At 42.0% G+C, this 27942-nt stretch overlaps 1 protein-coding gene across 1 annotated transcript in view; it reads left to right on the top strand.

Annotated features, from left to right (window-relative positions):
* The window catches only part of OPRL1 (opioid related nociceptin receptor 1), a 66123-nt gene extending 38441 nt beyond the window's left edge, over nucleotides 1-27682 (top strand). The window contains exons 2-3 of the mRNA XM_070748773.1: nucleotides 21853-22208; nucleotides 27159-27682. Coding sequence (XP_070604874.1) covers nucleotides 21853-22208; nucleotides 27159-27682 — 880 coding nt within the window. The remainder of the gene's footprint in view (nucleotides 1-21852; nucleotides 22209-27158) is intronic.
* Nucleotides 27683-27942: the final 260 nt, after the last annotated feature.

The raw sequence follows: 27942 nt of genomic DNA on the forward strand, positions 1-27942 counted from the left end.
GGTCATCCATGCTGAATATAATGAACCCTGTGGTTAATTCAATGTCACCAGAAGGAGAAGCAGCCACTAAATTAGTGTGGCTTTTAAAGGGGAGAGGAGGCAGGCTGGTTGAAAGCTATTTGAGGATTTAGCCCTTGCTTCAAGGTTGAAGAGAAGCTGGCCTTGGAATACCCAATGCAGAGGAGCAACCGTAGGAGGTGGGAGTGGGCTATCTCAGCCCCCCTCCCCTTCTTTTGAGAATATCATAAATATTCTTTTTTTTAAAAAAAAATATTTTTATTGATTTTTAACAGTTTTTATATCACACAACATAAAACAGTGCATAGTGAATTGTGCCCACCACCCCGACATACACACATTCCCCACCACCAAATTGGGGGTGTTTCTTGTATAGTCCACTTAACCCAAGAGCAATATATCTGTTTACATATTATAGAGTGATTCCAATTTATTTCTTGTAGCTTGGTCTCGGATTCTGCTTGTCATATATCGTCTTACCTTGTCCCACTGTCCCATCAGTTGTCCCAACTCAGTTTCATTATCCGAATTTATCCTTTTTTCCATAATTTCAAATTGAATATGGTCCACCATGTACCTATACCAATTTTGCATTGTCCATTTTGTCGCATCCTTCCAACCCAAAACTATTACTGCCTGAGCGCTTTCTATTGCTGCTTTTTTATTTCTCTAAATTCTCCCATCGCATTGCTTTTTACTAGTACTGCCATTTCCTTAGTGATTGTCCATTGTATATTTAGCATTCTATTGATATCCTCTTTCACTTTTTGCCAAAATTCCTGCACTGTCGGGCATTCCCAAAACATATGCATAAACACTCCTTTGTCTTGACACCCATGCCAACAATTCCCCCTGACATTCTGCTGAAACTGTGCGAATTGAACGGGAGTAAAATACCACTTATGTAATATTTTCCTTCTCATTTCCCTGATTCTTGTATTTTTAATTTTCCTTATATTTTCTACTATATTTTCCATCTCTTGTACCTCTACTTGTATCTCATTTTGCCACCATTTAGTCAATCCATCAATCGTATCCCCTTCTGACTGCATCAGCAATTTGTATACATTGGTTGCTTGCGCCTTTGGAATATCATAAATATTCTCATCTGATCTGGCCGTTGTGAGAGGCAAAAGGGCAGATTAAGGGAGTCCTTGAATGGATCCAAAGGGGAGTCTCTTAACAGTAGTAACTGTGAGAGTAGACCAGTGTTCTGGGAGTTGAAGTCCAGATATCTTCAAGTGGCCAAGGTTGGGAAACATTGTTCTAGTCCAACCTCTTGCTAGTGCACGAGACCCTATACCAGTGATGGCGAACCTTTTTTTCCTTGGGTGCCAAAAGAGAATGTGTGCACGTTATCGCACACGCGAGTGCCCACACCCATAATTTAATCCCTGGGGAAGGCGAAAAAAGCTTCCCCTGCCCTCTGGAGGCCCCCTGCAGGCTGGAAACGGCCTGTTTCCCAAATTCTGATGGGTCTAGTGGGCTCGTGTTTCACCCTCCCCATGCTCCAAAGGCTTCCCAGGAAACAAGGTTGGGAAACACTGGAGTAGACAACCATTGAAATAAGAGCCAGCTGTGTGCATCTGCTGCCAAAAAAGCCAACACAGTTCTAGGCTGCATTAACAGAGGGAGAGACTCAAGATCACGTGAAGTGTTAATACCACTTTATAAGACCTTGGTAAAGCCACGCTTGGAATACGGCATTCAGTTTTGGTCACCACAATGCAAAAAAGGACGTTGAGACTCTAGAAAGAGTGCAGAGTAGAGCAACAAAGAGGACTAGGGGACTGGAGGCGAAACCATATGAAGAACGGTTGCAGGAACTGGGCATGGCTAGTTTAATGAAAAGAAGGACCAGGGGAGACATGATAGCAGTGTTCCAATATTTCAGGGGTTGCCAGAAAGAAGAAGGAGTCAACCTATTCTCCAAAGCACCTGAGGGTAGAACAAGAAGCAATGGGTGGAAGCTGAAGAAGAAGTAACTTAGAACTTAGGAGAATTAACCAGTGGAACTACTTGCCTCCAGAAGTTGTGAATGCTCCAGCACTGGAAGTTTTTAAGAAGAAGTTGTATAACCATTTGTCTGAAGTGGTGTAGGGTTTCCTGCCTAAGCAGGGGGTTAGACTATAAGACCTCTATTCTATTCTATTCTATTCTATTCTATTCACATCTCAGACATCAACACCCTTGAAAATGTCCAAAGATATTTCATCCGAAGAGCCCTTCACTCCTCCACTCGAAACAGAATATCCTACGAAAATAGACTAACAATCCTGGGCCTAGAAAGCCTAGAACTACGGCGCCTAAAACACAATTTGAGTATTGCCCACAAGATCATATGCTGCAACGTCCTACCGGTCAATGACTACTTCAGCTTCAACCGCAACAACACAAGAGCACGCAACAGATTCAAACTTAATACGAACTGCTCCAAACTTGACTGTAAAAAATATGATTTTAGCAACCGAGTTCACCCCTAACCCCCAACATTTTCCCCTTAGACTCTCCACAATTGACCTCTCCAGGTTCCTAGGAGGCCAGTAAGGGGCGTACATAAGTGCACTGGTGTGCCTTTCGTCCCCTGTCCAATTGTCCCTCCTTTCTCTCACTTATCATATATATTCTCTTCCTTTCATATATCCTCTCCTCTAAGTTCACTTTACCCTTATATATATTACTACATGTCTATTTTTCTTCCTATGTATTTGTGTATTGGACAAATGAATAAATGAAATAAATAAAATTCTATTCTAATCTATTCTAATTTCTGGAACTAGAATTCCCAGTGTCCTGATGATTGGCCCAAAGTCACCCAATCAGCTTTCTTGCCTCAGGCAGAACTACAAATCCCAGTGTTCTGATGATTGCTCCAGACTCATCCAATCAGCTTTCATGCCTAAGGCAGGACTAGAACTCATGGTCTCCTGGTGATTGGCTCAAGTCACCTGGCCGGCTTTCATGCCTAGTTGCCTTCTGGTTTCTACTCTGGTTTCTTCACCGCTTGACCAAACTGGCGGCACTGATTTCTTGATTTCCTTGGACCATAGCTTTGCTTCTTTTTTTTCCCACAATCTGCCAATTCTAAGTTGTAAAATTTGAGACTGCTCGGTTTATTTAAAGGTCTTTGTTTTGAATTCCGTTTTATTTTAATCATACTCTTTTACAGGACAGGTTTAATTATGCCCAGACAACAAAAAGTGTCGCAATCAAGATAGGTATAAAATTGATGAAGAAATCAATAATATGAAATGTCTGTTCATTTCCTTATTAGATTTGTAAATGTCAATCAATAATACAGAACACTCATTCAATTGCTCATTAGATTTTTGAAGTTCCATATTAAGCTGAGACCAAGCACTCAGTTGACCCATTTTGACCAAAAACCCCTCTCTCTTTCTGAAGCTTTCCAACATCCATTAGTTGATTGGGATAGATTGATTTTAATTGGTGACATGATAGCACTGTTTCAATATTTGACGGGAGGTTACAAATAGAATAGAATGGAATAGACATATTGTAGAATAGAACAGAACAGAATAGAACAGAATAAAACAGAACAAAATAGAAAACTGAATCTACTGTACCTTCCAATCACTCATGACTGCTGGTAACAGCTTGGATGAGTCTCTACAGTTTTCTTAGCAAACTTTTCAGAAGTGACTTGCTTTTGACTGTTTGTTTGTTTGTTTGTTTAATTTATTGACCACCCATTTTACTGTAGAGTAACTCTGGGCAGTTTAGAGTCATAAAAATGTGTCTATATATGTTGTGGTTAGCTCTGGCCCAGCTCCTGCCCCAAGGACTGTGGATGTGGGGGAGACATCCACATGCTGCAGGCCTGTTTTGCCCCCGGTGGAATCTGATGATGAAGGCTCCTCTGACCCAAAAGACATGAGTGACAGGGAGGAGGAGAGTGTGGCAGACAGCTCAGAAGGAGATCAATTATCTAGCTCCTCCTTGGATTCAGAACAAGAGTTAATGATACAGCCACCCATGCGGAGAGCGATGCATAGGCAACAACAACTGAGAGATTATTATCAAAGAAAATGAGGCCACCTGTGGTTGGGTGGGGCTGTGGTCATTAGTGAGGCTGCTATAAATAGCAGCCTGTGGGTTTGGCCATTGTGGAGGATTATCTGATCATTGTGTTTCGTGACTGCTTTACTGACTTTGACCTTTTGTGTGCTGATTTTTCCCCGCTTTGAAACTAAAGCAGAGCAAAGTGTGTTTCACTTTGTGAAAGAAGAAGGACTGTGAATTGCCTCACAGCTGCAAGATAAGTATCACAGAACTGATAAGGGACTTGTACAAATTACCAGTTTGTTTGGAGACGAGTGTTCTTTGCTATACCAAAAGAGGGCTTGGTTTAAGTGAATTTTCATTATAAAGAACATTGTTTTGAATTTTCAAACGTGTGTGTGTCTGAAATTTGTACCTGTGAATTTTTGGGAGGAGTCTACCAGAGAGCCAGACAGAACAATATATATACAATTAAAACATAAAAATGCATATATGCAATTAAATGTACATGCATATAGAATGGAATGGAATAGAACAGAAAAGAACGGAACAGAACAGAACAGAATTCTTTATTGGCCAAGTGTGATTGGGCACACAAGGAATTTGTCTTTGGTGCATATGCTCTCAGTGTACATAAAATAAAAGATACATTAATCAAGAATAATGAGGTACAACACAAGGAACGTCATAGGGTACAAATAAGCAACTGGGAAACAATATTAATATAAATCGTAAGGATGCAAGCAATAAGTTACAGTCATTTGTCGGAGGAGATGGGTGATAGGAATGATGAGAAGACTAATAGTAATAGTAATAGTAATGCAGCCTTAGTGAATAGTTTGACAGTGGTGAGGGAATTATTTGTTTAGCAGAGTGAAGGCATTTGGGGAAAAAACTGTTCTTGTGTTTAGTTGTTCTAGTGTGTAGTGCTCTGTATTGTTGTTTTGAGGGTAGGTGTTGAAACAATTTATGTCCACGATGCGAGGGATCAGTAAATATTTTCACAGCTTTCTTTTTGACTCATGCAGTATACAGGTCCTCAATGGAAGTATTGTTTTTTCTGCAATTCTGATTCTCCTTTGAAGTTTGTGTTGGTCTTGTTGGGTTGCAGAAACAAACCAGACAGTTATAGAGGTGCAGATGACAGACTCAGTGATTCCTCTGTAGAACTGGATCAGCAGCTCCTTGGGCAGTTTGAGCTTCCTGAGTTGGCGCAGAAAGAACATTCTTTGTTGTGCTTTTTTTATGATGTTTTTGATGTTAGGTGACCATTTTAGGTCTTGAGATATGATAGAGCCTAGAAATTTGAAGGTCTCTACTGTTGATACTGTGTTGTCTAGTATTGTGAGAGGTGGAAGGGTGGAAGGGTTTCTCCTAAAGTCTACCACCATTTCTACAGCTTTTAGTGTGTTCAGTACCAGATTGTTCTGGTTGCACCACAAGGCTAGTTGTTCAATCTCAGGTCTGTATGCGGCTTCATCATTGTCTCAAATGAGACCAATCACTGTTGTATCATCTGCAAACTTCAGTAGTTTAACAGATGGATCATTTGTGATGCAGTCATTGGTGTATAGAGAAGAGAGGTAGTGACAGTTCACAGCCTTGGGGGCATCTGTGCTATTTGTACAGGTATCTGATGTGATTTTGCCTAGTTTCACCTGCTGTTTTCTGTCTGTTAGGAAGCTTGTGATCCATTTACAAGTGTGTTCAAGTACCACTAGATGATTTATTTATTTATTTATTTATTCATTCATTCATTCATTCATTCATTCATTCGTTTATTTATTTATTTATTTTATTTATTTTATTTATTTTATTTATTTTATTTATGTTATTTATTTTATTTATTTTATTTATTTTATTTATGTTATTTATTTTATTTATTTTATTTATTTTATTTATTTTATTTATTTTATTATTTTATTTATTTTATTTATTTTATTTATTTTATTTATTTTATTTATTTTATTTATTTTATTTATTTTATTTATTTTATTTATTTGTTTATTTGTTTATTCATTCATTCATTCATTCATTCATTCATTCATTCATTCATTCATTTATTTATTATATTTGTATGCCGCCCCTCTCCGTAGACTCAGGGCGGCTCACAGCATAAAATAAGACAATTCATAACAAATCTAATAAATTTAAAAACATTAAAAAAACCCTTTATTAAACCAGACATACACACAGACACACCATACATAAATTATATAGGCCCGGGGGGAGGGAGGGGGAATGCCTCAATTCCCCCATGCCTGATGGCAGAAGGTGAGTTTTAAGGAGTTTACGGAAGGCAAGGAGGATGGGGGGGCAGTTCTAAGCTCCGGGGGGAGCTGGTTCCAGAGAGCCAGGGCCGCCAGAAATTGATCGGCAACCAATGCAGACTGCGGAGTGTTGGAGTGACATGGGCATACTTAGGGAAGCCCATGATTGCTCTCGCAGCTGCATTCTGCACGATCTGAAGTTTCCGAACACTTTTCAAGGGTAGCCCCATTTAGAGAGCATTACAGTAGTCGAGCCTCGAGGTGATGAGGGCATGAGTGACTGTAAGTAATGAGTCCCGGTCCAGATAGGGCCGCAACTGGTGCACCAGGTGAACCTGGGCAAACGTCCCCCTCACCACAGCTGAAAGATGGTTCTCTAATGTGAGCTGTGGATCGAGGAGAACGCCCAAGTTGCGGACCCTCTCTGAGAAGGTCAGTAATTCCCCCCCCCCCAGGGTTATGGATGGACAGATGGAATTGTCCTTTAGTTTAGTTAGAAGAATGTCGGGTATGATGGTGTTGAATACTGAACTAAAGTCTACAAGGGCTTTAATGGAGGACTTAGAGGACCCTAAAATACGCATATACAATGTCTATACTGTACATAAATATACGATTAAAACATAAAACTCTTTTCCTGAAATGTTCATGCCAAAGGCAGAACTATAATTCCCACTCTCCTAGTTTCTAGCCCAATGCTTTTAACCTCCTGTTGGTTATGACCTGTAAAGCCCTACATGGCATCGGACCAGAATATCTCCGGGACCGCCTTCTGCCGCACGAATCCCAGGGACCGGTTAGGTCCCACAGAGTGGGCCTTCTCCGGGTCCCGTCGACTAAACAATGTCGTCTGGTGGGACCCAGGGGAAGAGCCTTCTTTGTGGTGGCTCCGACCCTCTGGAACCAGCTCCCCCCAGAGATTAGGATTGCCCCCACCCTCCTTGCCTTTCGGAAACTCCTTAAAACCCACCTCTGCCGTCAGGCATCAGGGAATCGAAACATCTCCCCCTTGCCCATGTAGTTTTGGTGTATGATTCGACTGTGTGCTTGTTTTTTATATATCGGGGTTTCTTTTGGATTTTTTAACCTAAAACTGTAATTTAGATTGCTAAATATTAGATTTGTTACTATGTATTGTTTTTTATCATTGTTGTGAGCCGCCCCGAGTCTACAGAGAGGGGCGGCATATAAATCCAATAAATCTAATCTAATCTAATCTCCTTTCAACCTGCTCTCTTTAATCGAATGCTAAATTATATTCTCGGCTGATGGCAGTTTTGACTTGGGCAAATCAAACGGGTTTGGGGAGAACTTGACAGAACATGAAATATTTACTTAAAAATCAATCAATCGTCTCAGATCATGACTTTTATCGCCGCTGTACGGAGAACTGCATTAGAAACACCCTTTGCCAAAATTGTGCAGAGCCAAATGATACTAACACGTCGCTTAGATATGGGCTACACTATCAAAAACCCTTGATACTGCTGAAGGAATTAAAATGTTCAATACCACATTGTATGCTTATAATAGATATTTGCAACTGGTTGTTTATAATAGCTGTTTACTCTCCCCAGATTAGAAGGAGGCAGGAATAAAGAATTGAAATCTTTATTTGTACAGTAATTTTAATGCCAGGCATTACGTGTCAATTTTCTATACACTGAAAATGATCATTAATCCAATGGAAAATCATTATTTATTCATTGCCTGGATGTTTCGGTGGTGTTTTAAAGAAAGAGGCTGGTTGTTCAGCTAATTAATGGCAAAACACAGTTCTGAGCGTAATATTTTTCCTCTAAAGGGCGGCACACAGTATAATTGGCAGAAAAAGTATTTCGGATGTTAATTCAGCTCCAAAAAAATGAGTTGGCTTTGTTGTTTTATATATATTATTTTGAATTATATGTCATTTATATAAAGTTGAACAGTGTTGCCTTCATCTAGTATAGGAGGTAGGAGGAGAAGAAGAGGAAGAAGAGGAAGAGGAAGAAGAGAAGGAGGAGGAGAAGAAAGATGAGAGGAGGAGGGGTAAGAGGAAGAGGAGGATAAAAAGAAGGAGGATAAGAGGAGGAAGATGGGACGAGGAGGAGGAGGAGGAGAGGAGGAGGAGGAAGCGGAAGAAGAAGAAGAAGAAGAAAAGGAGGAGGAGGAGGAGAAGGAGGAGGAAGAGGAGGAGAAAAGAAGAAGAAGAAGAAGAAGAAGAAGAAGAAGAAAAGGAGGAGGAGGAGGAGAAGGAGGAGGAGGAGGAGAAGGAGAGGAGGAGGAGGAAGCGGAAGAAGAAGAAGAAGAAGAAGAAGAAGAAGAAGAAGAAGAAGAAGAAAAGGAGGAGGAGGAGAAGGAGGAGGAAGAGGAGGAGAAAAGAAGAAGAAGAAGAAGAAGAAGAAGAAGAAGAAGAAAAGGAGGAGGAGGAGGAGGAGAAAAGAAGAAGAAGAAGAAGAAGAGGAGGAGGAGGAGAAAAATAATAATAAGAGAACATGGAGGAGAAGGAGGAGAAGGAAGAGGAGGAGGAGGAGAAGGGGAGGAGGAGGAAGAGGAGGAGGAGAAGGAGAAGAAGAAGAACTGGAAGGGGAAGAAGGGGAAAGGGAAGAAGGGGAAGGGGAAGGAGAAGAAAAGAAAAAAGAAGGAAGAAGGAGGAGGAGGAAGAGAAAGAGGAGGGGAAGGGGAAGAGAAGGGAAAAAAAGAAGGGAGGAGGAGGAGGAGAGAAAAGGAAGAAGAGGAAGAAGAAGAGGAGGAAAGAAGGAGGAGGAGAAGAAATAACAATAATGATGAAACTGAGATACAGAAAGTAGAGACAGTGATCATGATTGTAATAAAGGGACATTAATCAAAGCCTTGTTAGGAGTGAGACAGCAGCATTGCAGAGGTGAACTGATTTGCATATGGTGTGTGTGGTGTGTTTATTAGTAATATGTTCAGTACAAAATGTTCAGGTCTTAGTTTTCATAGAAACAGGGCAGGTAATTAAGAAGAGGAGCCGGTGCCCCTTTCAATAAAGATTTGGCTTCATTAAACATTTAGTTAATGGGCCGCCATCTTTACATGGTGGAAAGTGCCAAATTAGGGCTTCCTTCTTCTCTATCAATTGCATCTCCCACCCTTTTATGCCACAGGGTTTTTTTTTATTTTATGCAAATTTTAAAAAGGCTGCAGTGATAAGAAGCAGGAAGGAAGGAAGAGGAATGAAATGAGTATTCTTTCAAGAATCCCCGGAATGAAAGGCCAACTAATCGTAAAATAATAATAATAGTGATAATGAGCTAGCAAGCAGCTCAATATAAGGATTAAATTCAATTAAACTGGCATTGAAGAGAAGATAAATACCTTATGAGAAGCCTGGAGACCCTCGCAAGCTGATCCTTCTTTTTAAACTCACATCCCAGACAGAATAAGGCAGAGAATTGATGGAAATATAATGAGCACAAAAGCATATTGGTGGCAACTGAGTCCTCGGAGAGGGGGCGGCATATAAATTCAATGGATGGATGGATGGATTCTTCTTCTTCTTCTTCTTCTTATTCTGTCAATACAACACAGCAAACAAGATCACTATGCTGGATTTTGTATTTCATCACCAGTCGGGCGCTTCCCAGGCACCTAGGACTGCGTGATGTAGCGGCGAATTATGTTTGCCGATCCCAGTAAAGCGGCCTTTTGCAATTGACTGATGGAGATTTTGTCAATTCCAATGGTTTTCAAATGTCCGCTGAGATCCTTTGGCACTGTGCCCAGCGTGCCAAGTACCACTGGGACCACTTTCACTGATTTATTTATTTATTTATTTAATTAATTATTATTATTATTATTATTATTATTATTATTATTATTATTATTATTATTATTAATTAGATTTGTATGCCGCCCCTCTCCGAGGACTCGGAACGGCTCACAACAAAATACAAAGTCACAAATCCAATATATTAAAAACACATAAAAAACCATTATTAAAACCATACAACTTAGTCATACCATACATAAATATGAATGAATGAATATATGAATGAAGGAAGGAAGGAAGGAAGGAAGGAAGGAAAGGAGGAAGGAAGGAAGGAAGGAAGGAAAGGAGGAAGGAAGGAAGGAAGGAAAGAAGGAAGGAAGGAAGGAAGGAAGGAAGGAACAATTAGTAGAAAGCCAGCAGGGTTGATCTTGTCTGTTACTACTGTTGAGCAATGTACCACGTATACTGTACCTGTGCATTTTGTTTTTCTTGCCTAAATGTAGAACCTGACTTTTCTCACCACCGAATTTCATTTTGTTAGATAGCGCCCATTGTTCAAGTTTATCAAGATCCTTCTCTATTTTGCACCAATCTTCTGGAGTGTTGACTATTCCTGCCAGTTTGGTGTCATCTGCAAATTTAATAAGTTCCCCATCTATCCCCTCGTCCAAGTCCTTGATGAAGATGTTGAAGAGTACTGGGCCTAAAACAGTACTCCATTGCATACTTCCCTCTAGGTAGATGCAGTTCCATTGAGCACTACACTTTGAGTGCAGTTGGTTAGACAGTTATGAATCCATCTGGTGGTATTGCTGTCCATCCCACATTTTTCAACTTGATCTAGTAGTAGGCTATGGTCTACTTTGTCAAATGCCTTACCAAAGTCCAAGTAAATTAAATCGACAGCATTCCTCTGGTTCACTAACTTTGTCACTTTGTTAAAGAATGCAACAAGATTAGTCTGGCATGATCTTTTTTTGACAAACCCATGTTGGCTTTTTGTTATTACTTTGTTTGCTTCTAGGTGTAGGTTGGCTCGTTGCTTAATTATCTTTCCCATAATCATCCCTGGTATTGAGGTCAGGCTGATAGGTCTGTGTTTCCTGGATCTGTTTTCTTCCCCTTTCTTGAAGCTGGAAACTACATCAGTTCTTTTCCAGTCCTCTGGAAGTTCCCCGGTGCTCCGGGATCTTTGAAAGATATAGTTCAGTGGCTTTGAGATCTCATCTGCCAGTTCGTTCAGAACTTTGGGGTGCAATCCATAAACTGCTGGCAATAAGTTGTTGCCACCAGCTTGACTGTCAATTTTAATTGTTTTCCATGCAGCAAGTTATCATGGTCTTTAAGGACCCATCTCTCTCTTTTTAACTTTAAAAAGGAGTTGAATAATCTTTGGATTGCAGGAATCGGAAGTCTTCTCCCCTCCCCTCCCCTTCCCCTTCCCCTTTTCCTTTCCTCCTTTCCTTTCCATTATTTCTATTATCATTTCTGTTCCCTTCCCTTCTTCCTCCTTTCCTTTCCTATTATTATTATTATTATTATTATTATTATTATTATTATTATTATTAATTAGATTTGTATGCCACCCTTCTCCGAAGACTCGGGGCTGCTTCCTTCCCTTCCCTTCCTTTCCCTTCCCTTCCTCTTCTCTTTTCCCCTTCCCTTCCCTCCTTTCTTTTCCATTATTTCCATTAGCATTTCGGTTTTCTTCCCTTCCTTTCCTTTCCTTTCCTTCCCTTCCTCTTCTCTCTTGCCTTTCCCTTCCCTCCTTTCTTTTCCATTATTTCCATTACCACTTCTGTTCTCTTCCCTTCTTCCTCCTAACCTTTCTTTTCCTTCCCTTCCCTTCCTCTCCTCTTTTCCCTTTCCCTTCCCTCCTTTCTTTTCCATTATTTCCATTACCACTTCTGTTCTCTTCCCTTCTTCCTCCTAACCTTTCCTTTCCTTTAATTTCCTTTCCTTCCTTTCCTTCCCTTCCTTCCCTTCCCTTCCCTTCCTCTCCTCTTTTCCCTTTCCCTTCCCTCCTTTCTTTTCCATTATTTCCATTACCACTTCTGTTCTCTTCCCTTCTTCCTCCTAACCTTTCCTTTCCTTTAATTTCCTTTCCTTCCTTTCCTTTCCTTCCTTCCCTTCCCTTCCCTTCCTCTCCTCTTTTCCCTTTCCCTTCCCTCCTTTCTTTTCCATTATTTCCATTACCACTTCTGTTCTCTTCCCTTCTTCCTCCTAACCTTTCCTTTCCTTTCTTTCCCTCTCCTCTCCCCTCCTTTATTAATTTTTAATTGATTTGCTTATTTTCCCACCTTCCTCCTTAAGCGAAGCCTCGAGGAGCCTAGCCACGATCCAAATGCAGAATACGAACCCTTCTGCAAATATGGGGAAAAAAACAACAGCTTAAAATTAAAAAATAATAATGCGATGCAGCCTGGGGAGCACAGATGTCCTGCCGAAAGGCACGGGGCTATAAAAGGCAGGGAGGCATGCCTATTAATTGATATAAATACAGATGCCAGGTCTGGTGGCAACATATGCTGGTTGGAAGGGAAATTTGGCCACACCGTTCTGCTGGCAAGATCGCAGTTGCTACCGAGCACAAGCAAGGCTCCCTGGGGGCAGCTGTTTTTTTTCCACTGCAGCAAAGTGGCTGGTTAACGGGGAGCTTAGAACCAGAAGGGTTTACTTAGAAACATAGCAACATAGAAGACTGATGGCAGAAAAAGACCTCCTGGTCCATCTAGTCTGCCCTTATACTATTACCTGTATTTTAGCTTAGGATGGATCTATGTTTATCCCAGGCATGTTTAAATTCAGTTCCTGTGGATGTACCAACCACGTCTGCTGGAAGTTTGTTCCAAGGATCTACTACTCTTTCAGTGAAATAATATTTTCTCACGTTGCTTTTGATCTTTCCCCCAACTAACTTCAGATTGTGTCCCCTTGTTCTTGTGTTCACTTTCCTATTAAAAACACTTCCCTCCTGAACCTTATTTAACTCTTTAACATATTTAAATGTTTTGATCATGCCCCCCCCTTTTCCTTCTGTCTTCCAGACTATCCAGATTGAGTTCATGAAGTCTTTCCTGATACGTTTTATGTTTAAGACCTTCCACCATTCTTGTAGCCCGTCTTTGGACCTGTTCAATTTTGTCAATATCTTTTTGTAGGTGAGGTCTCCAGAACTGAACACAGTATTCCAAATGTGGTCTCACCAGCATTCTATATAGCAGGATCATAATCTCCCTCTTCCTGCTTGTTATACCTCTAGCTATGCAGCCAAGCATCCTACTTGCTTTCCCTACCGCCTAACTGCACTGTTCACCCATTTTGAGACTGTCAGAAATCACTACCCCTAAATCCTTTTCTTCTGTAGTATTTGCTAACACAGAACTGCCAATACAATACTCAGATTGAGGATTCCTTTTCCCCAAGTGCATTATTTTACATTTGGAAACATTAAACTGCAGTTTCCATTGCTTTGACCGTTTATATAGTAAAGCTAAATCATTTACCATATTACAGACGCCTCCAGGAATATCATCCCTATTGCACACTTTAGAGTCATCGGCAAATAGGCAAACCTTCCCTACCAAACCTTCCCCTATGTCACTCACAAACATATTAAAAAGAATAGGACCCAGAACAGACCCTTGTGGTACACCGCTTGTAACCTGACTCTGCTCAGAATACTCGCCGTTAACAATAACTCTCTGATGTCTACGCTTCAGCAAGCTGCAAATCCATTGAACTATCCAGGGATTAAGTCCAATCTTCACTAATTTATCTATCAGCTCTTTATGTGGAACCGTATCAAAGGCTTTGCTGAAGTCCAGGTAGGCAATATCCACGGCACCATCTTCATCCAACACCTTTGTGACATAGTCAAAGAAATCAATGAGATTAGTCTGACATGATTTACCATATTACACACCACTCCAGGAATATCAACCCTATTGCACACTTTAGAGTCATCGGCAAATAGGCAAACCTTCCCTACCAAACCTTCCCCTATGTCACTCACAAACATATTAAAAAGAATAGGACCCAGAACAGACCCTTGTGGCACACCGCTTGTAACCTTTCTCTGCTCAGAATACTCGCCATTAACAATAACTCTCTGATGTCTATGCTTCAGCCAGCTTGAAATCCACTGAACTATCCAGGGATTAAGTCCAATCTTCACTAATTTATCTATCAGCTCTTTATGTGGAACCGTATCAAAGGCTTTGCTGAAGTCCAGATAGGCAATATCCACGGCACCACCTTGATCCAACACCTTTGTGACATAGTCAAAGAAATCAATGAGATTAGTCTGACATGATTTGCCTTCAGTAAAGCCATGCTGATTTGGGTCCAATAAGTTATTGTTTTTTAGGTGTTGATTTATCCTCTTTTTCAGTAGAGTCTCCATCATTTTAACTACAACTGATGTCAAGCTAACTGGCCTGTAGTTACCAGCTTCTTCTCTACTGCCCTTCCTGTGGATAGGCACAACACTGGCCATTCTCCAATCCTCAGGAACATCTCCTGTTAACAGGGATTGGTTAAACAAATCAGTACTTGTTTGTTTGTTTGTTTGTTTGTTTGTTTGTTTTTGTCAAGTACATATTGGTGGTATACAAAGATATAATAATATTTGTATACATGATACTAGTAAAAAAATGAAACATTAAGACAGGGGACGGAAGGCACTCTGGTGCACTTATGCATGCCCCTTACTGACCTCTTAGGAATCGGGAGAGGTCAACAGTGGTGAGTCTTAAGAGTAAAGTTTTGGGGGGTTAAGTGATGATACTACAGAGTCAGGTAGTGAGTTCCATGCATCAACTACTCACAGTGAAGGGCTACCAATTTTATTACTACCACACTGCATGGGTGGCTTATGCAGGACACCCTGAGTTTTCTTTCAATATATTTCAGTGCAAATTGGGTGCTCGGGGGTGGAGCTCCATTTTTGCTGCCCCACTGCATTCCCCCCACCCCCGAATCCAGGCAGTAGCCCACCCCTGACTACTCAGTTACTACTCAGTTACTCAGTCGTATTTCCTGCAGTCGAGTTTAGAGCGGTTTACTTTAAGTTTGTATCTGTGGTGTGCTCGTGTGTTGTTGCGGTTGAAGCTGAAGTAGTTGTTGATGGGAAGGACGCTGTAGCAGATGATTTTGTGGGCTGTGCTTAGGTCGTGTTTAAGGCGATGTAGTTCTAAGCTTTCTAAACCTAGGAGGGTGACCCTGGCAAGGGTGCCAAGGTTGCAATATGCTTTTTTGGGTGCAGGGGTGGGCATCAGGCAGGACGGGGTGGAACGCAGTTCCACTGGTGGAAATGAAGCTGTGTTCAGTTCTGGAGACCTCACCTACAAAAAGATATTGACAAAATGGAACGGGTCCAAAGATGGGCTACAAGAATGGTGGAAGGTCTCAAGCATAAAACGTATCAGGAAAGACTTCATGAACTCAATCTGTATAGTCTGGAGGACAGAAGGAAAAGGGGGGACATGATCGAAACATTGAAATATGTTAAAGGGTTAAATAAGGTTCAGGAGGGAAGTGTTTTTAATAGGAAAGTGAACACAAGAACAAGGGGACACAATCTGAAATTAGTTGGGGGAAAGATCAAAAGCAACGTTAGAAAATATTATTTCACTGAAAGAGTAGTAGATCCTTGGAACAAACTTCCAGCAGACGTGGTTGGTAAATCCACAGTAACTGAATTTAAACATGCCTGGGATAAACATATATCCATTGTAAGATAAAATACAGAAAATAGTATAAGGGCAGACTAGATGCACCATGAGGTCTTTTTCTGCCGTCAGTCTTCTATGTTTCTATGTGCAGCTCTAGCTGATTGGCGGCTGTCACTTTCTGGATTACTGGTCTCGTCTCGGCTCTCCTTTTTTTTACTGTTGCTGCATCAGCGCTCCTTGCTTTTTTCCTCTTTCCTCCTTCCTGGCCTCGGACGAGCTTCCCTCTCTCCTGCCCAGCTCCCCTCCAGCCTCACGTGGCCACCTCCCACCTGAGGTGCAAGCAGAAGGTGTGGGTGGAAGTGGCGCTGGCAGCATTTATGCTTCTAACAGCACCCGTTCGCCTAGCTACCCAGCCTGAGGCGGGGGGGGGGGGCGACCCAGGAAGGAGAGTGCGGGAAACACGAAGCAAATTGTCACCCCAGGGAGCAACACCGGTGAGGTTGTAAATCAAGGACTTAACAGTTCACTTGAACAATGTTGATCATTCAAGCCACTCCCACCAGGTCACATGGCCGGCAATCACTCCTACACAGTCACATGACCATTAAGCCACACCCACAAAATAAAGTCACACCCACAGTGTGGCAGTAAAAATTTTGGCTGCCCATTACTGGGTGAGTGGGGTGTCGAGGCTACGCCCCCTCCTCCCTGGAAATCTCTCAAACTGGTGATTTTTGGGGCCCTTCCTACGTGCCAAATATGTCCTGGGCTCCATCCATCTTCCTGGTCCAGCCAGTGGGGCTGGGGGTTTTTTTGTGTGTGTGCTGATGACTCATCTGGTTCTTGCTGTTTGGTGTAGAGATGAACCAGCCGAGGCTTATTATGGATTCATTGAGCATCTGTCATTATAAACTGGGGAACCGTTTCAGGAAAAACAGCCAACTCCAAGACGGCAACGGCATACATAATTCTCAGAGCGTGGCTCTCATTTCTGGGTGAAATAAACCCCAGTCCTGGTTGGGGAATTGGCTCAGGACAAGCCTGTTTGAGATCCAAGAGGCCACGTCCTTGCAGAAATTAATTAATTAATTGGCTAACTAACTATTCTATTCTATTCTATTCACTTTTTATTCTATTTTTTATTTCATTTTCTATTCAATTTTCTATTCAATTTTCTATTTGATTTTCTATTCTATTCTATCTATAAGAACATAAGAGGAGCCAGGCTGAATCAGGCCAAAGCCCATCGAGTCCAGCATTCTGTGTCCCACAGTCGCCCACCAATTGTCCATGGGGATCTTGAGCAGAAAGAGAAGGCAAGACCCTCCCTTTCCCTCGACCCCTAACAAATGATACTCAAGGGAATCCTCCCTGCCTCAACCAACATAGAGGCGGCACATGGACATCCGTTTCAGTAACCACCGATACACTTGGCATCCATGAATCTGTCTAATCCTGCTTTGAAGCTATCAAGGCTGACAGCTGTCACGACCTCTTCTGGAAGGGAATTCCATAAACCAAGGACCCTCTGGGTGAAGAAATATTTCCCTTGATTTGTCCTCACTTTCTTACCTATGAGCATTAGGGAGGGCCCCCTTGTCCTAGTATGGTGTGATAGAGAAAAGAATTTTTCTCCATCCACCTTTTCTATCCCGTGCATGATTTTATACACTTCGATCAAGTCACCCCTTGCAACCTGGTTTCATAAGGGAGGAGCTCCATTTCCTTCATCATACTTGTTGCCCTCTATCTATCTATCTGTTTATCTCTGTCTCTGTCTCTCTCTGTCTCTCTCTGTCTCTCTCTGTCTCTCTACCTACCTACCATACTATCCTATCCTATCTATCCTATCTATCTATCTATCTATCTATCTATCTATCTATCTATCTATCTATCTATCTATCTATCCTATTATATTCTATTCTATTCTCTGTCTGTCTATCTATTTATCTATCTTATTTGTCAAAACATGTGACATGATCGAAACATTTAAATATGTTAAAGGGTTAAATAAGGTTCAGGACAGAAGTGTTTTTAATAGGAAAGTGAAAGTGAACACAAGAACAAGGGGGCACAATCTGAGGTTAGCTGGGGTAAAGATCAGAAGTAACGTGAGAAAATATTATTTGACTGAAAGAGTAGTAGATGCTTGGAACAAACTTCCAGCAGACATGGTTGGTAAATCCACAGTAACTGAATTTAAATATGCCTGGGATAAACATAGATCCATTGTAAGATAAAATACAGGAAATAGTATAAGGGCAGACTAGATGGACCATGAGGTCTTTTTCTGCCGTCAATCTTCTATGTTTCTATGTCTAAGAGGTGGTAGTAAAATGATCAGATCGAAGGCGACGTAGCTCTAAGCTGCTAGCTAATCTCCTTCCTTCCTTCCTTCCTTCCTTCCTTCCTTCCTTCCTTCCTTCTTTATTTCCTTCTTCCCTTCTTTCCTTCCTTCTTTTCTCCCTCCCTCCCTCCTTCCTTCCTTTGTTCCCTCACTCTCTCTCTTTTTCTCCTCTCTCCATCTCTCCCTCTTTCCTTTGTTCCCTCCCTCTCTCTCTTTCTCTCCTCTCTCTCCCCTCCCTCAAACCTAGAATTGCTCATGATGCTAGAATTTTATTATATGTTTTCCCTGGGAACTGTCACTTCATCATAACACTTAGTAGCTATTACTCAGAGGTTTCCCACCATTTCATGCTTCAATAAATGAGAATCCCAGATAATTGTTCCACAAGAGAATGGCGAAGCTTGGGGGCGGGGTGGGGTGTCAGTTGTTGGAAGAAATTCCCGAGTGATGTGAAACAGGCAACAATAAATAAGCTTCAGAACTAAGCAGCCTAGAACTAAGGAGAAATTTCTGATAGTGAGAACAAATAACCAGTGGAACAACTTGCCTCCAGAAGTTGTGGTTGCTCCATCACTGTAGACGTTCAAGTAAAGATTGGATAGCTGTTTGACCAGGTTGGCATAAGGTCTCCTACCTTGACTAAGGGGTTAGACAAGGTTCCTGCCAGCCTTAAGATTCGATTCAGTGGAAGCTTTCTCTACATTTGTTAATTTAGATTCACTCTGGGAATACTGTGTTCAGTTATCCACAATTGACCTCTCCAGGTTCCTAAGAGGTCAGTAAGGGGCGTACATAAGTGCACTGGTGTGCCTTTCGTCCCCTGTCCAATTGACTTTCCTTTATCTTATATATCATATATATTTTCTTCCTTTCATATATCTTCTCCTCTATTTTTACACATTATGTTTATAAATATTATTATTCATGTCTATTGTGTATTGGACAAATGAATAAATAAAAAATAAAAAGGTTCTGGAGACCTCACCTACAAAAAGATATTGATAAAATTGATCCAAAGATGGGCTACAAGAATGGTGGAAGGTCAAAAACTTATCAGGAAAGACTTCATGAACTCAATCTGCAGGACAGAAGGGAAAGGGGGGACAGGATTGAAACATTTAAATATGTTCAAGGGTTAAATATGTTTCAGGAGGGAAGTGTTTTCAATAGGAAAGTGAACCCAAGAACAAGGGGGCACAATCTGAGGTTAGTTGGGGGAAAGATCAGAAGCAACGTGAGAAAATATTATTTTACTGAGAGAGTAGTAGATATTTGGAACAATAATGATGATGATGATGATGATGATGATTTATTTATTTATTAATTAGATTTGTATGCCGCCCCTCTCCGAAGACTCGGGGTGGCTCACAACAACAATAAAAAACAATAAACAGTGGAACAAATCTAATATTAAAAACATATAAAACCCTATCATTATTTAAAAACCGAACAGCAACATTCATACCAAACATAAAACAAAGTATAAAATAGCCTGGGGAAAAAGTGTCTCAACTCCCCCATGCCTGGCGGCATAAATGAGTCGTAAGTAGTTTACGAAAGACAGGAAGGGTGGGGGCAGTTCTAATCTCCAGGGGGAGTTGGTTCCAGAGGGTTGGGGCTGCCACAGAGAAGGCTTTTCCCCTGGGGCCTGCCAAACGACATTGTTTAGTCAATGTGACCCGGAGAAGGCCAACTCTGTGGGACCTTATCGGTCGCTGGGATTCCTGCGGTAGCAGGCGGTTCCGGAGGTACTCTGGTCCAATGCCATGTAGGGGTTTAAAGGTCATGACCAACACTTTGAATTGTGACCGGAAACTGATCGGCAGCCAATGCAAGCCATGATGATGATGATGATGATGATGATGATGATTACTATTACTATTATTTATTAGATTTGTATGCCGCCCCTCTCCAGCCTGGGATAAACATATATCCATCCTAAGATAAAATACAAGTAATAGTATAATGGCAGATTAGATGGACCATGAAGCCTTTTTCTGCCGTCAATCTTCTATGTTCCTATATTAATCTAATTATATGGGGGTAGGTGGCAGAAAAGGGGGACTGGGGTATGGTCATAGCATTAGCATTTAGACTTATATACTGCTTCATAATGCTTTTACAGCCCTCTCTAAGCAGTTTACAGAATCAGCCTCTTGCCCCCAACAATCTGGGTCCTCATTTGACCCACCTCGGAAGGATGGAAGGCTGAGTCAACCTTGAGCCGGTGGTGAGATTTGAACCGCTGAACTACAGCTAGCAGTTAGCTAGCTGTAGTTCTCTAACCACTGCACCACCCCGGCTCTTGGTCATGGTCCCCTCTGTATCCCCTCCATCCTTTCACGTTTAGTGGTGGCTTGTTAGTCATTTGGAAAGAGCCTGGCCAAAGTGAGGAGCTGCCGTTTTCACCAAGCTGTATTTAAGATGTTCTGTTTAAACGTGTCGTTATGCCAAAATGTTCTAGACAATTAAGAAAGCTTTCGGTGGAAACGGAAATCTATTCCCACTGGCAGAAATTTATATGCTGTGGTCCGTAAAATATGTTATGGGGAAGGAAAAAGCAATCCTGCCGTGTATTATTATTTCTTGCAGTTCCGGCTCAAAAATATTTCTAAATGGTAATTTTTCTCTCTCTCTTTTAACCTCGTAAGTCACCCAAAAATCACATGTGTGAAGTGGACAGTTAGAGAATCAACCAACCAACCAATCAATCAGTCCCACCAAGACCGAGAGGGGCAAACTATTTGTATACAAGCAGAGAGCAAACCTCCCACCCTTCTACAGGGAGTAGTGATGATATTAACTGTTTTGGTCATGAAATATCTGCAAGAAAACAACTAAAACTCAGAGAGCACTAAGGATTCCACAGTCCTCCTCCTCCTCCCCACTTCTCATACTCTCTTCTAGCCCTGATGATGTTACTTAGTTTGGTAATGAAACATCTGCAAGAAAACAACCAGGCTCAGAGAACTAGAAGACTCCCAAAGGCCTTCCAACTCATGTTATTCTGGCATAAACGAGGTCTGCTTTGAATGAGTGGGATTTGCAAATGCATACAAGTTGTCTCCCCCTTCCTCCTCCTCCTCCTTCCTCCTTCCTCCTCCTTCTTCCTTCTCATCCTCCTTTTTCTTCCTCCTCCTCCTTTTTCTTTTTCCTCCTCCTCCTCATTCCTCCTACCTCCTCCTTCTCCTCCTCCTTCTCTTTCCTCCTCCTTTTTCCTCCTCCTTCTCCCTCCTCCTTCTCATTCCTCCTACCTCCTCCTTCTCCTCCTCCTCCTTCTTTCCTCCTTCTTTCTCCTCCTCCTTCTCCCTCCTCCTCCTTCCTCCTACTTTCCCCTTCCTTCTCCTTCCTTCTCCTCCACCACCTCCTTCTTCTTCTCCTCCTTCTCCTTTTTCCTCCTACTCCTCCTTCTTCTCCCACTTCTCCTTCCCCCTTCCTTCTCCTTCCTTCTCTTCCTCCTCCTTCTCCTCCTCCTTCTCCTCTTCCTTCCTCCTCCTCCTTCTTCTTTCTCCTCCTCCTCCTTCTCCTCCTCCTCCTTCCCCCTTCCCTCCCCTCCTCCTTCTCTTCCTCCTTCTCCTTCCTCCTTCTTTCTCTTATGCCTCCTTCCTCCTCTTCCTTCTTCTCTTTCCTTCTTCTCCTTCCTCCTCCTCCTCCCATTTCCTGAAGCTGCCACAATACACCAGAGATGGAAAAAAAAAACCATCTCTATTGCTATGTATTTCCAATGTTCTTAATGATGTATTTAAAACCTCTGTGTTGAAGTGACCCACCTTTTCATTGACTTTCTTTCTCGCTCTCCAGATTCACCAAGATGAAGACGGCCACCAACATCTACATCTTCAACCTGGCCTTAGCGGACACCTTGTGCCTCATGACCTTACCGTTCCAAGGCACGGACACCTTCCTGGGCTCCTGGCCCTTTGGAAACGCCCTCTGCAAAATCGCCATCTCCATCGATTACTACAACATGTTCACCAGCACCTTCACCCTGACCATGATGAGCGTGGACCGCTACATCGCCATCTGCCACCCCATCAAGGCCCTGGACATCCGCACCCCCCACAAGGCCAAAGTGGTCAACGTGGGCATCTGGGCCCTGGCGTCGGTCTTCGGCATCCCAGTCATGGTGATGGGCTCCACGGAGAGAGAAAACGACGGTGAGGGACGAGGGAGGCAGAGGAGGCTGGGTGGGGGGTGGAGTCCTGCCTTTAATGGGGATTGAAAACTGGTGAACTTTAACCTGGCATCTGGTCCGGTTTCTCCCAGCTGGGCCTAAAACACCTGAGGTTAATTTAAGGTTAAGTACAATACAAACTATTAGATTTGTATTGTACTGTTTTATTGCTGTTGTGAGCCTCCCCGAGTCTTCGGAGAGGGGCGGCATACAAGTCTAATAAATTATTATTATTATTATTATTATTATTATTATTATTATTATTATTGTTGTTGTTGTTGTTGTTGTTGTTGTTGTTGTTGTTGTTGTTTTGTTGTTGTTGTCATTGTCGTTATAATTATTATTGTTGTTGTTATTGTTATTATTATTGTTGTTGTCGTTGTCGTTTTTATTATTATTATTATTATTGTTGTTGTTGTTGTTATTATTATTATTATTATTATTATTATTATTATTATTATTATTGGAATGTAGGTTCCTTAATCATGGCTCAGTCGTGAGATGGAAAAAATGAGAGTCACAGTTAAAAGGCTAACTCCCTCCTTCTCTTATTCCTTCCTTCCTTCCTTCCTTCCTTCCTTCCTTCCTTCCTTCCTTCCTTCCTTCCTTCCTTCCTTCCTTCCTTCCTTCCTTGGGAGCATCTTTCTGGTACTTAGAAAGCTCAATAAGCGTATGGCAAATTATTTAAAAATATTCCTTTTTGAGATATGAGTTATTTTTTTCCAGACCAAGAAAATTCCTTCCTTCCTTCCTCTCTCCCTTCCCTTCTTTCTCAATTCTTCCTTCTCCTCCCTCCCTCCTTCCTTCTCATCTCCTTTCTTCTTCTCATCTCCTCCCTCCGTCTGCCTTCTTCCCATCTCCTTCACTCCTTCTTTTCCTTCTTCCTCCTACGCTTCCCAGCTGCTTCCATCTTCCATCTCCTCTCTCCCTCACTCCTATCTCCTATCTCCCGCTCATCTCCTTCCTTCCTTCCTCCCTCCCTCTCTCTTATTTCCTTTCTTCCATTCATCTCCTTTCCCTCTCTCCCTCCTTCCCCTCTCCTTCCCTCCTTCCTCCTTCTCTCCCTCTTATTTCCTTTCTCTCATCTCCTTTCCCTCCCTTCCTTCTTCCATCTCCTTTCCCTCCCTCCCTCCCTTCTTCCAATTTCCTGCCTGCCTTCCTCCCCAAAACAGAGAAGCCATGATTCCTTTCCTAACTGCCGAGTGCGAAATAACTCTGACTAATCCTGGGCTTACATGGGTTTGCCTGCAGTTTTAACAGCACCCTCGATGCATCATTTAGGTTTCCAGGACAATTTGCAGAAGGGGGGAGAGAAAATCAACGCTAAAGCCCAAAGCTTGGTAGATTTTTTAAAAAGTCTTTGGAGGATTAAGCGTTGGCTGAGATATTAGCTAAGCCTCATCTGCCTACATTCAAGAGGAGGACTCAGGAGGCCCCAGACACATCGATAGAAATCCCCACAGATACCCAACACATTTGTGCAACAGTGTCCTGCCTTTGTACCAGAGGTGGGTTGCTCCTAATTTGGATCGGTACTAAAGAACCAGTAGGAATCCCCCCACCACCCAGCTTGCCAAACCGGGAGTAAGTATTGCATTGGCAGTTTTGTGTTAGCAAAAACTTCAGAAGAGAAGCCGCCCTGAGTCTTCGGAGAGGGATGGCATACAAATCTAATAAATAATAATAATAATGATAATAATAATGATAATAATAATGATAATAATAATAATAATAATAATAATTTAGGGGTCGTGATTTCTGACAGTCTCAAAATGGATGAACAGTGCGATCAGGTGGTAGGGAAAGCAAGTAGAATGCTTGGCTGCATAGCTAGAGGTATAACAAGCAGAAAGAGGGAGATTGTGATCCCGCTGTATAGAGCACCGGTGAGACCCCATTTGGAATACTGTGTTCAGTTCTGGAGACGTCACCTACAAAAAGATATTGATAAAATTGAACAGGTCCAAACAGACGGGCTACAAAAGTGGTGGAAGGTCTTAAGCATAAAACTTATCAGGAAAGACTTCATGAACTCAATCTGTATAGTCTGGAGGACAGAAGGGAAAGGGGGGACATGATCGAAACATTTAAAATATGTTAAAGGGTTCAACAAGGTTCAGGAGGGAAGTGTTTTTAATTAGGAAAGTGAACCCAAGAACAAGGGGGCAAAATCTGAGGTTAGTTGGGGGAAAGATCCAAAGCAACACGAGAAAATATTATTTGACTGAAAGAGTAGTAGATGCTTGGAACAAACATCCAGCAGACCTGGTTTGTAAATCCACAGGAACTGAATTTAAACATGCCTGGGATACACATATATCCATCCTAAGATAAAATGAGATATTGTGGTTATGGGTGATTTCAACATGCCTGATGTTGACTGGAATATCCCCAGTGCCCTTACATGCAAAAGTAAGAATATAGTAGAGGCCTTTACAGGAGCAGCTATGGCACAGCTAGTTAAGACACCAACTAGAGGGGAGAATATTCTAGATTTAGTTTTTACCAATGGGAATCGGGTTTCAGTGGTCAAGGTGGGAGAAAATTTAGGTTGCAGTGACCATCTATGTTTGTGGTTTGATGTAAAAACTGATGGTGAGCAATCCTATACTGCAACCAAAGTATTGGATTTCAGAAAAACAAATTTTAATGCAATGGGAGAATATTTAAATAATGAATTAAAGGGGAGGGATAAAATGGCAGGAGCAAGCACCCAGTGGACTGTATTAAAAAAGGCCATCTTAAAAGCCACAAGACTTTATGTAAAGCAAGTAACTAAAGGTAAAAGGAAGAAGAAACCGCTATGGTTTAGCAATGATGTAAGGGCTATAGTCAATGAAAAAAAGGCTGCCTATAGGAGGTATAAAGAGTCTGGAAGTATAGCTGATAGAGAGGTGTATAAAATGAGACAGGAGGAGGCGAAACAGATAATATATGCTGCTAAAGCCTCAAAAGAGGAAGAAATAGCAAAATCTGTAAAGAAGGGGGATAAAACCTTCTTCAGATATATTAGTGATAGGAAGAAGAAAAACTGCAGCATCACAAAGCTTAGTACCGGGAATAATACATACATTGATGGGAATAAGGAGATCGCTGACCATTTCAATAGCTACTTCTGTTCAGTTTTCTCAAAAGACACCTTACAAAATAATAATACTATAGAGGGATATAGCATTGCTTCCAGCTGTACGGATTCAGCTCCAGTGATCTTAGAAGCCGATGTCTTAGAAGAACTTGAAAGATTAAAGATAAATAAGGCAATGGGTCCAGATGGCATCCACCCCAGAGTTCTTAAAGAACTCAGATCTGTCATTGCTACCCCCCTGACTGATTTGTTTAACAAATCCCTGTTAACAGGAGATGTTCCTGAGGATTGGAGAATGGCCAGTGTTGTGCCTATCCACAAGAAGGGCAGTAGAGATGAAGCTGGTAACTACAGGCCAGTTAGCTTGACATCAGTTGTAGTTAAAATGATGGAGACTCTACTCAAAAAGAGGATAAATCAGCATCTAAAAAACAATAACTTATTGGACCCAAATCAGCATGGCTTTACTGAAGGCAAATCGTGTCAGACTAATCTCATTGAGTTCTTTGACTATGTCACAAAGATGTTGGATCAAGGTGGTGCCGTGGATATTGCCTATCTGGACTTCAGCAAAGCCTTTGATACGGTTCCACATAAAGAGCTGATAGATAAATTAGTGAAGATTGGACTTAATCCCTGGATAGTTCAGTGGATTTCAAGCTGGCTGAAGCATAGACATCAGAGAGTTATTGTTAATGGCGAGTATTCTGAGCAGAGTCAGGTTACAAGCGGTGTGCCACAAGGGTCTGTTCTGGGTCCTATTCTTTTTAATATGTTTGTGAGTGACATAGGGGAAGGTTTGGTAGGGAAGGTTTGCCTATTTGCCGATGACTCTAAAGTGTGCAATAGGGTTGATATTCCTGGAGGGGTCTGTAATATGGTAAATGATTTAGCGTTACTAGATAAATGGACAAAGCAATGGAAACTGCAGTTTAATGTTTCCAAATGTAAAATAATGCACTTGGGGAAAAGGAATCCTAAATCTGAGTATTTCATTGGCAGTTCTGTGTTAGCAAAAACTTCAGAAGAGAAGGATTTAGGGGTAGTGATTTCTGACAGTCTCAAAATGGGTGAACAGTGTGGCCGGGCGGTAGGAAAGGCAAGTAGGATGCTTGGCTGCATAGCTAGGGGTATAACAAGCAGGAAGAGGGAGATTGTGATCCCCTTATATAGAGCGCTGGTGAGACCACATTTGGAGTACTGTGTTCAGTTCTGGAGACCTCACCTACAAAAAGATATTGACAAAATTGAACGGGTCCAAAGACGGGCTACAAGAATGGTGGAAGGTCTTAAGTATAAAACGTATCAGGAAAGACTGAATGAACTCAATCTGTATAGTCTGGAAGACAGAAGGAAAAGGGGGGACATGATCGAAACATTTAAATATGTTAAAGGGTTAAATAGGGTTCAGGAGGGAAGTGTTTTTAACAGGAAAGTGAACACAAGAACAAGGGGACACAATCTGAAGTTAGTTGGGGGAAAGATCAAAGGCAACATGAGAAAATATTATTTTACTGAAAGAGTAGTAGATCCTTGGAACAAACTTCCAGCAGACGTGGTTGGGAAATCCACAGTAACTGAATTTAAACATGCCTGGGATAAACATATATCCATCCTAAGATAAAATACAGGAAATAGTAAAAGGGCAGACTAGATGGACCAAGAGGTCTTTTCTGCCGTCAGTCTTCTATGTTTCTATGTTTCTATGTTTCTAAAATACAGGAAATAGTATAAGGGCAGACTAGATGGACCAGGAGGTCCTTCCTCGCAGTCTGCCAGTCAAAATTGTATAAAATAAATAGCACCAAGGCTTCCAACTTATTCACTTGTGTTTCTTTGTTCTTGCAGAAATCGACTGTCTCATTCGGCTTCCTGAACCCGAGGACTACTGGGAACCCATTTTTGGAATCTGCGTTTTCCTTTTCTCCTTCATGATCCCAGTGATGGTCATCACCATCTGCTACAGCCTCATGATCAGGCGCCTGAAAAACGTCCGGGTCCTCTCGGGATCGAAGGAGAAGGACAGGAACCTCCGGCGCATCGCTCGGTTGGTTCTCGTGGTGGTGGCCGTCTTCATTATCTGCTGGACGCCCGTCCACATCTTCGTCCTGGTCCGAAGCCTGGGAGCCAAGACCGATAACGAACTCAGTTTATCCATCTTGTACTTCTGCACCGCCTTGGGCTATGCCAACAGCTGCCTGAATCCCGTCCTCTATGCCTTCCTAGATGAGAACTTCAAGACGTGCTTTAAGAAGTTCTGCTTCCCGTCGTCCTTCCGGAAGGAGCTCCAGATGTCCAACCGCATGTGCAGCATCGCCAAGGACGTGGCCTACGCCTGCAAGAACTCGGACGGGACTAACAACCCGGCATGACTAGGCGTGGAACTCCCCATGGTACCTGTCAGTCAGCAGAGCCCAACCACGCCGACGTCGGAGCTAACGCAGATCACGGCTCTTTGAAGATGGTGGCTCTTTGTCTTGACCCAGGATCGGAAACCCATGGGGAGCCGGAACATTTTAAAGCCTCGCTCCCACCGGAGTTGAGCGGGAAGCAAGAATTCAACGCTTCTTCTTTTACGATTGTATCATCGGGGTTCGAAATCTGAGAATCTGAATTCAGGTGACGAATTTCC

Source organism: Erythrolamprus reginae, chromosome 3 (genome assembly GCF_031021105.1).
Source record: "Erythrolamprus reginae isolate rEryReg1 chromosome 3, rEryReg1.hap1, whole genome shotgun sequence".
In the NCBI taxonomy this organism is placed as follows: Eukaryota; Metazoa; Chordata; class Lepidosauria; order Squamata; family Dipsadidae; genus Erythrolamprus; species Erythrolamprus reginae.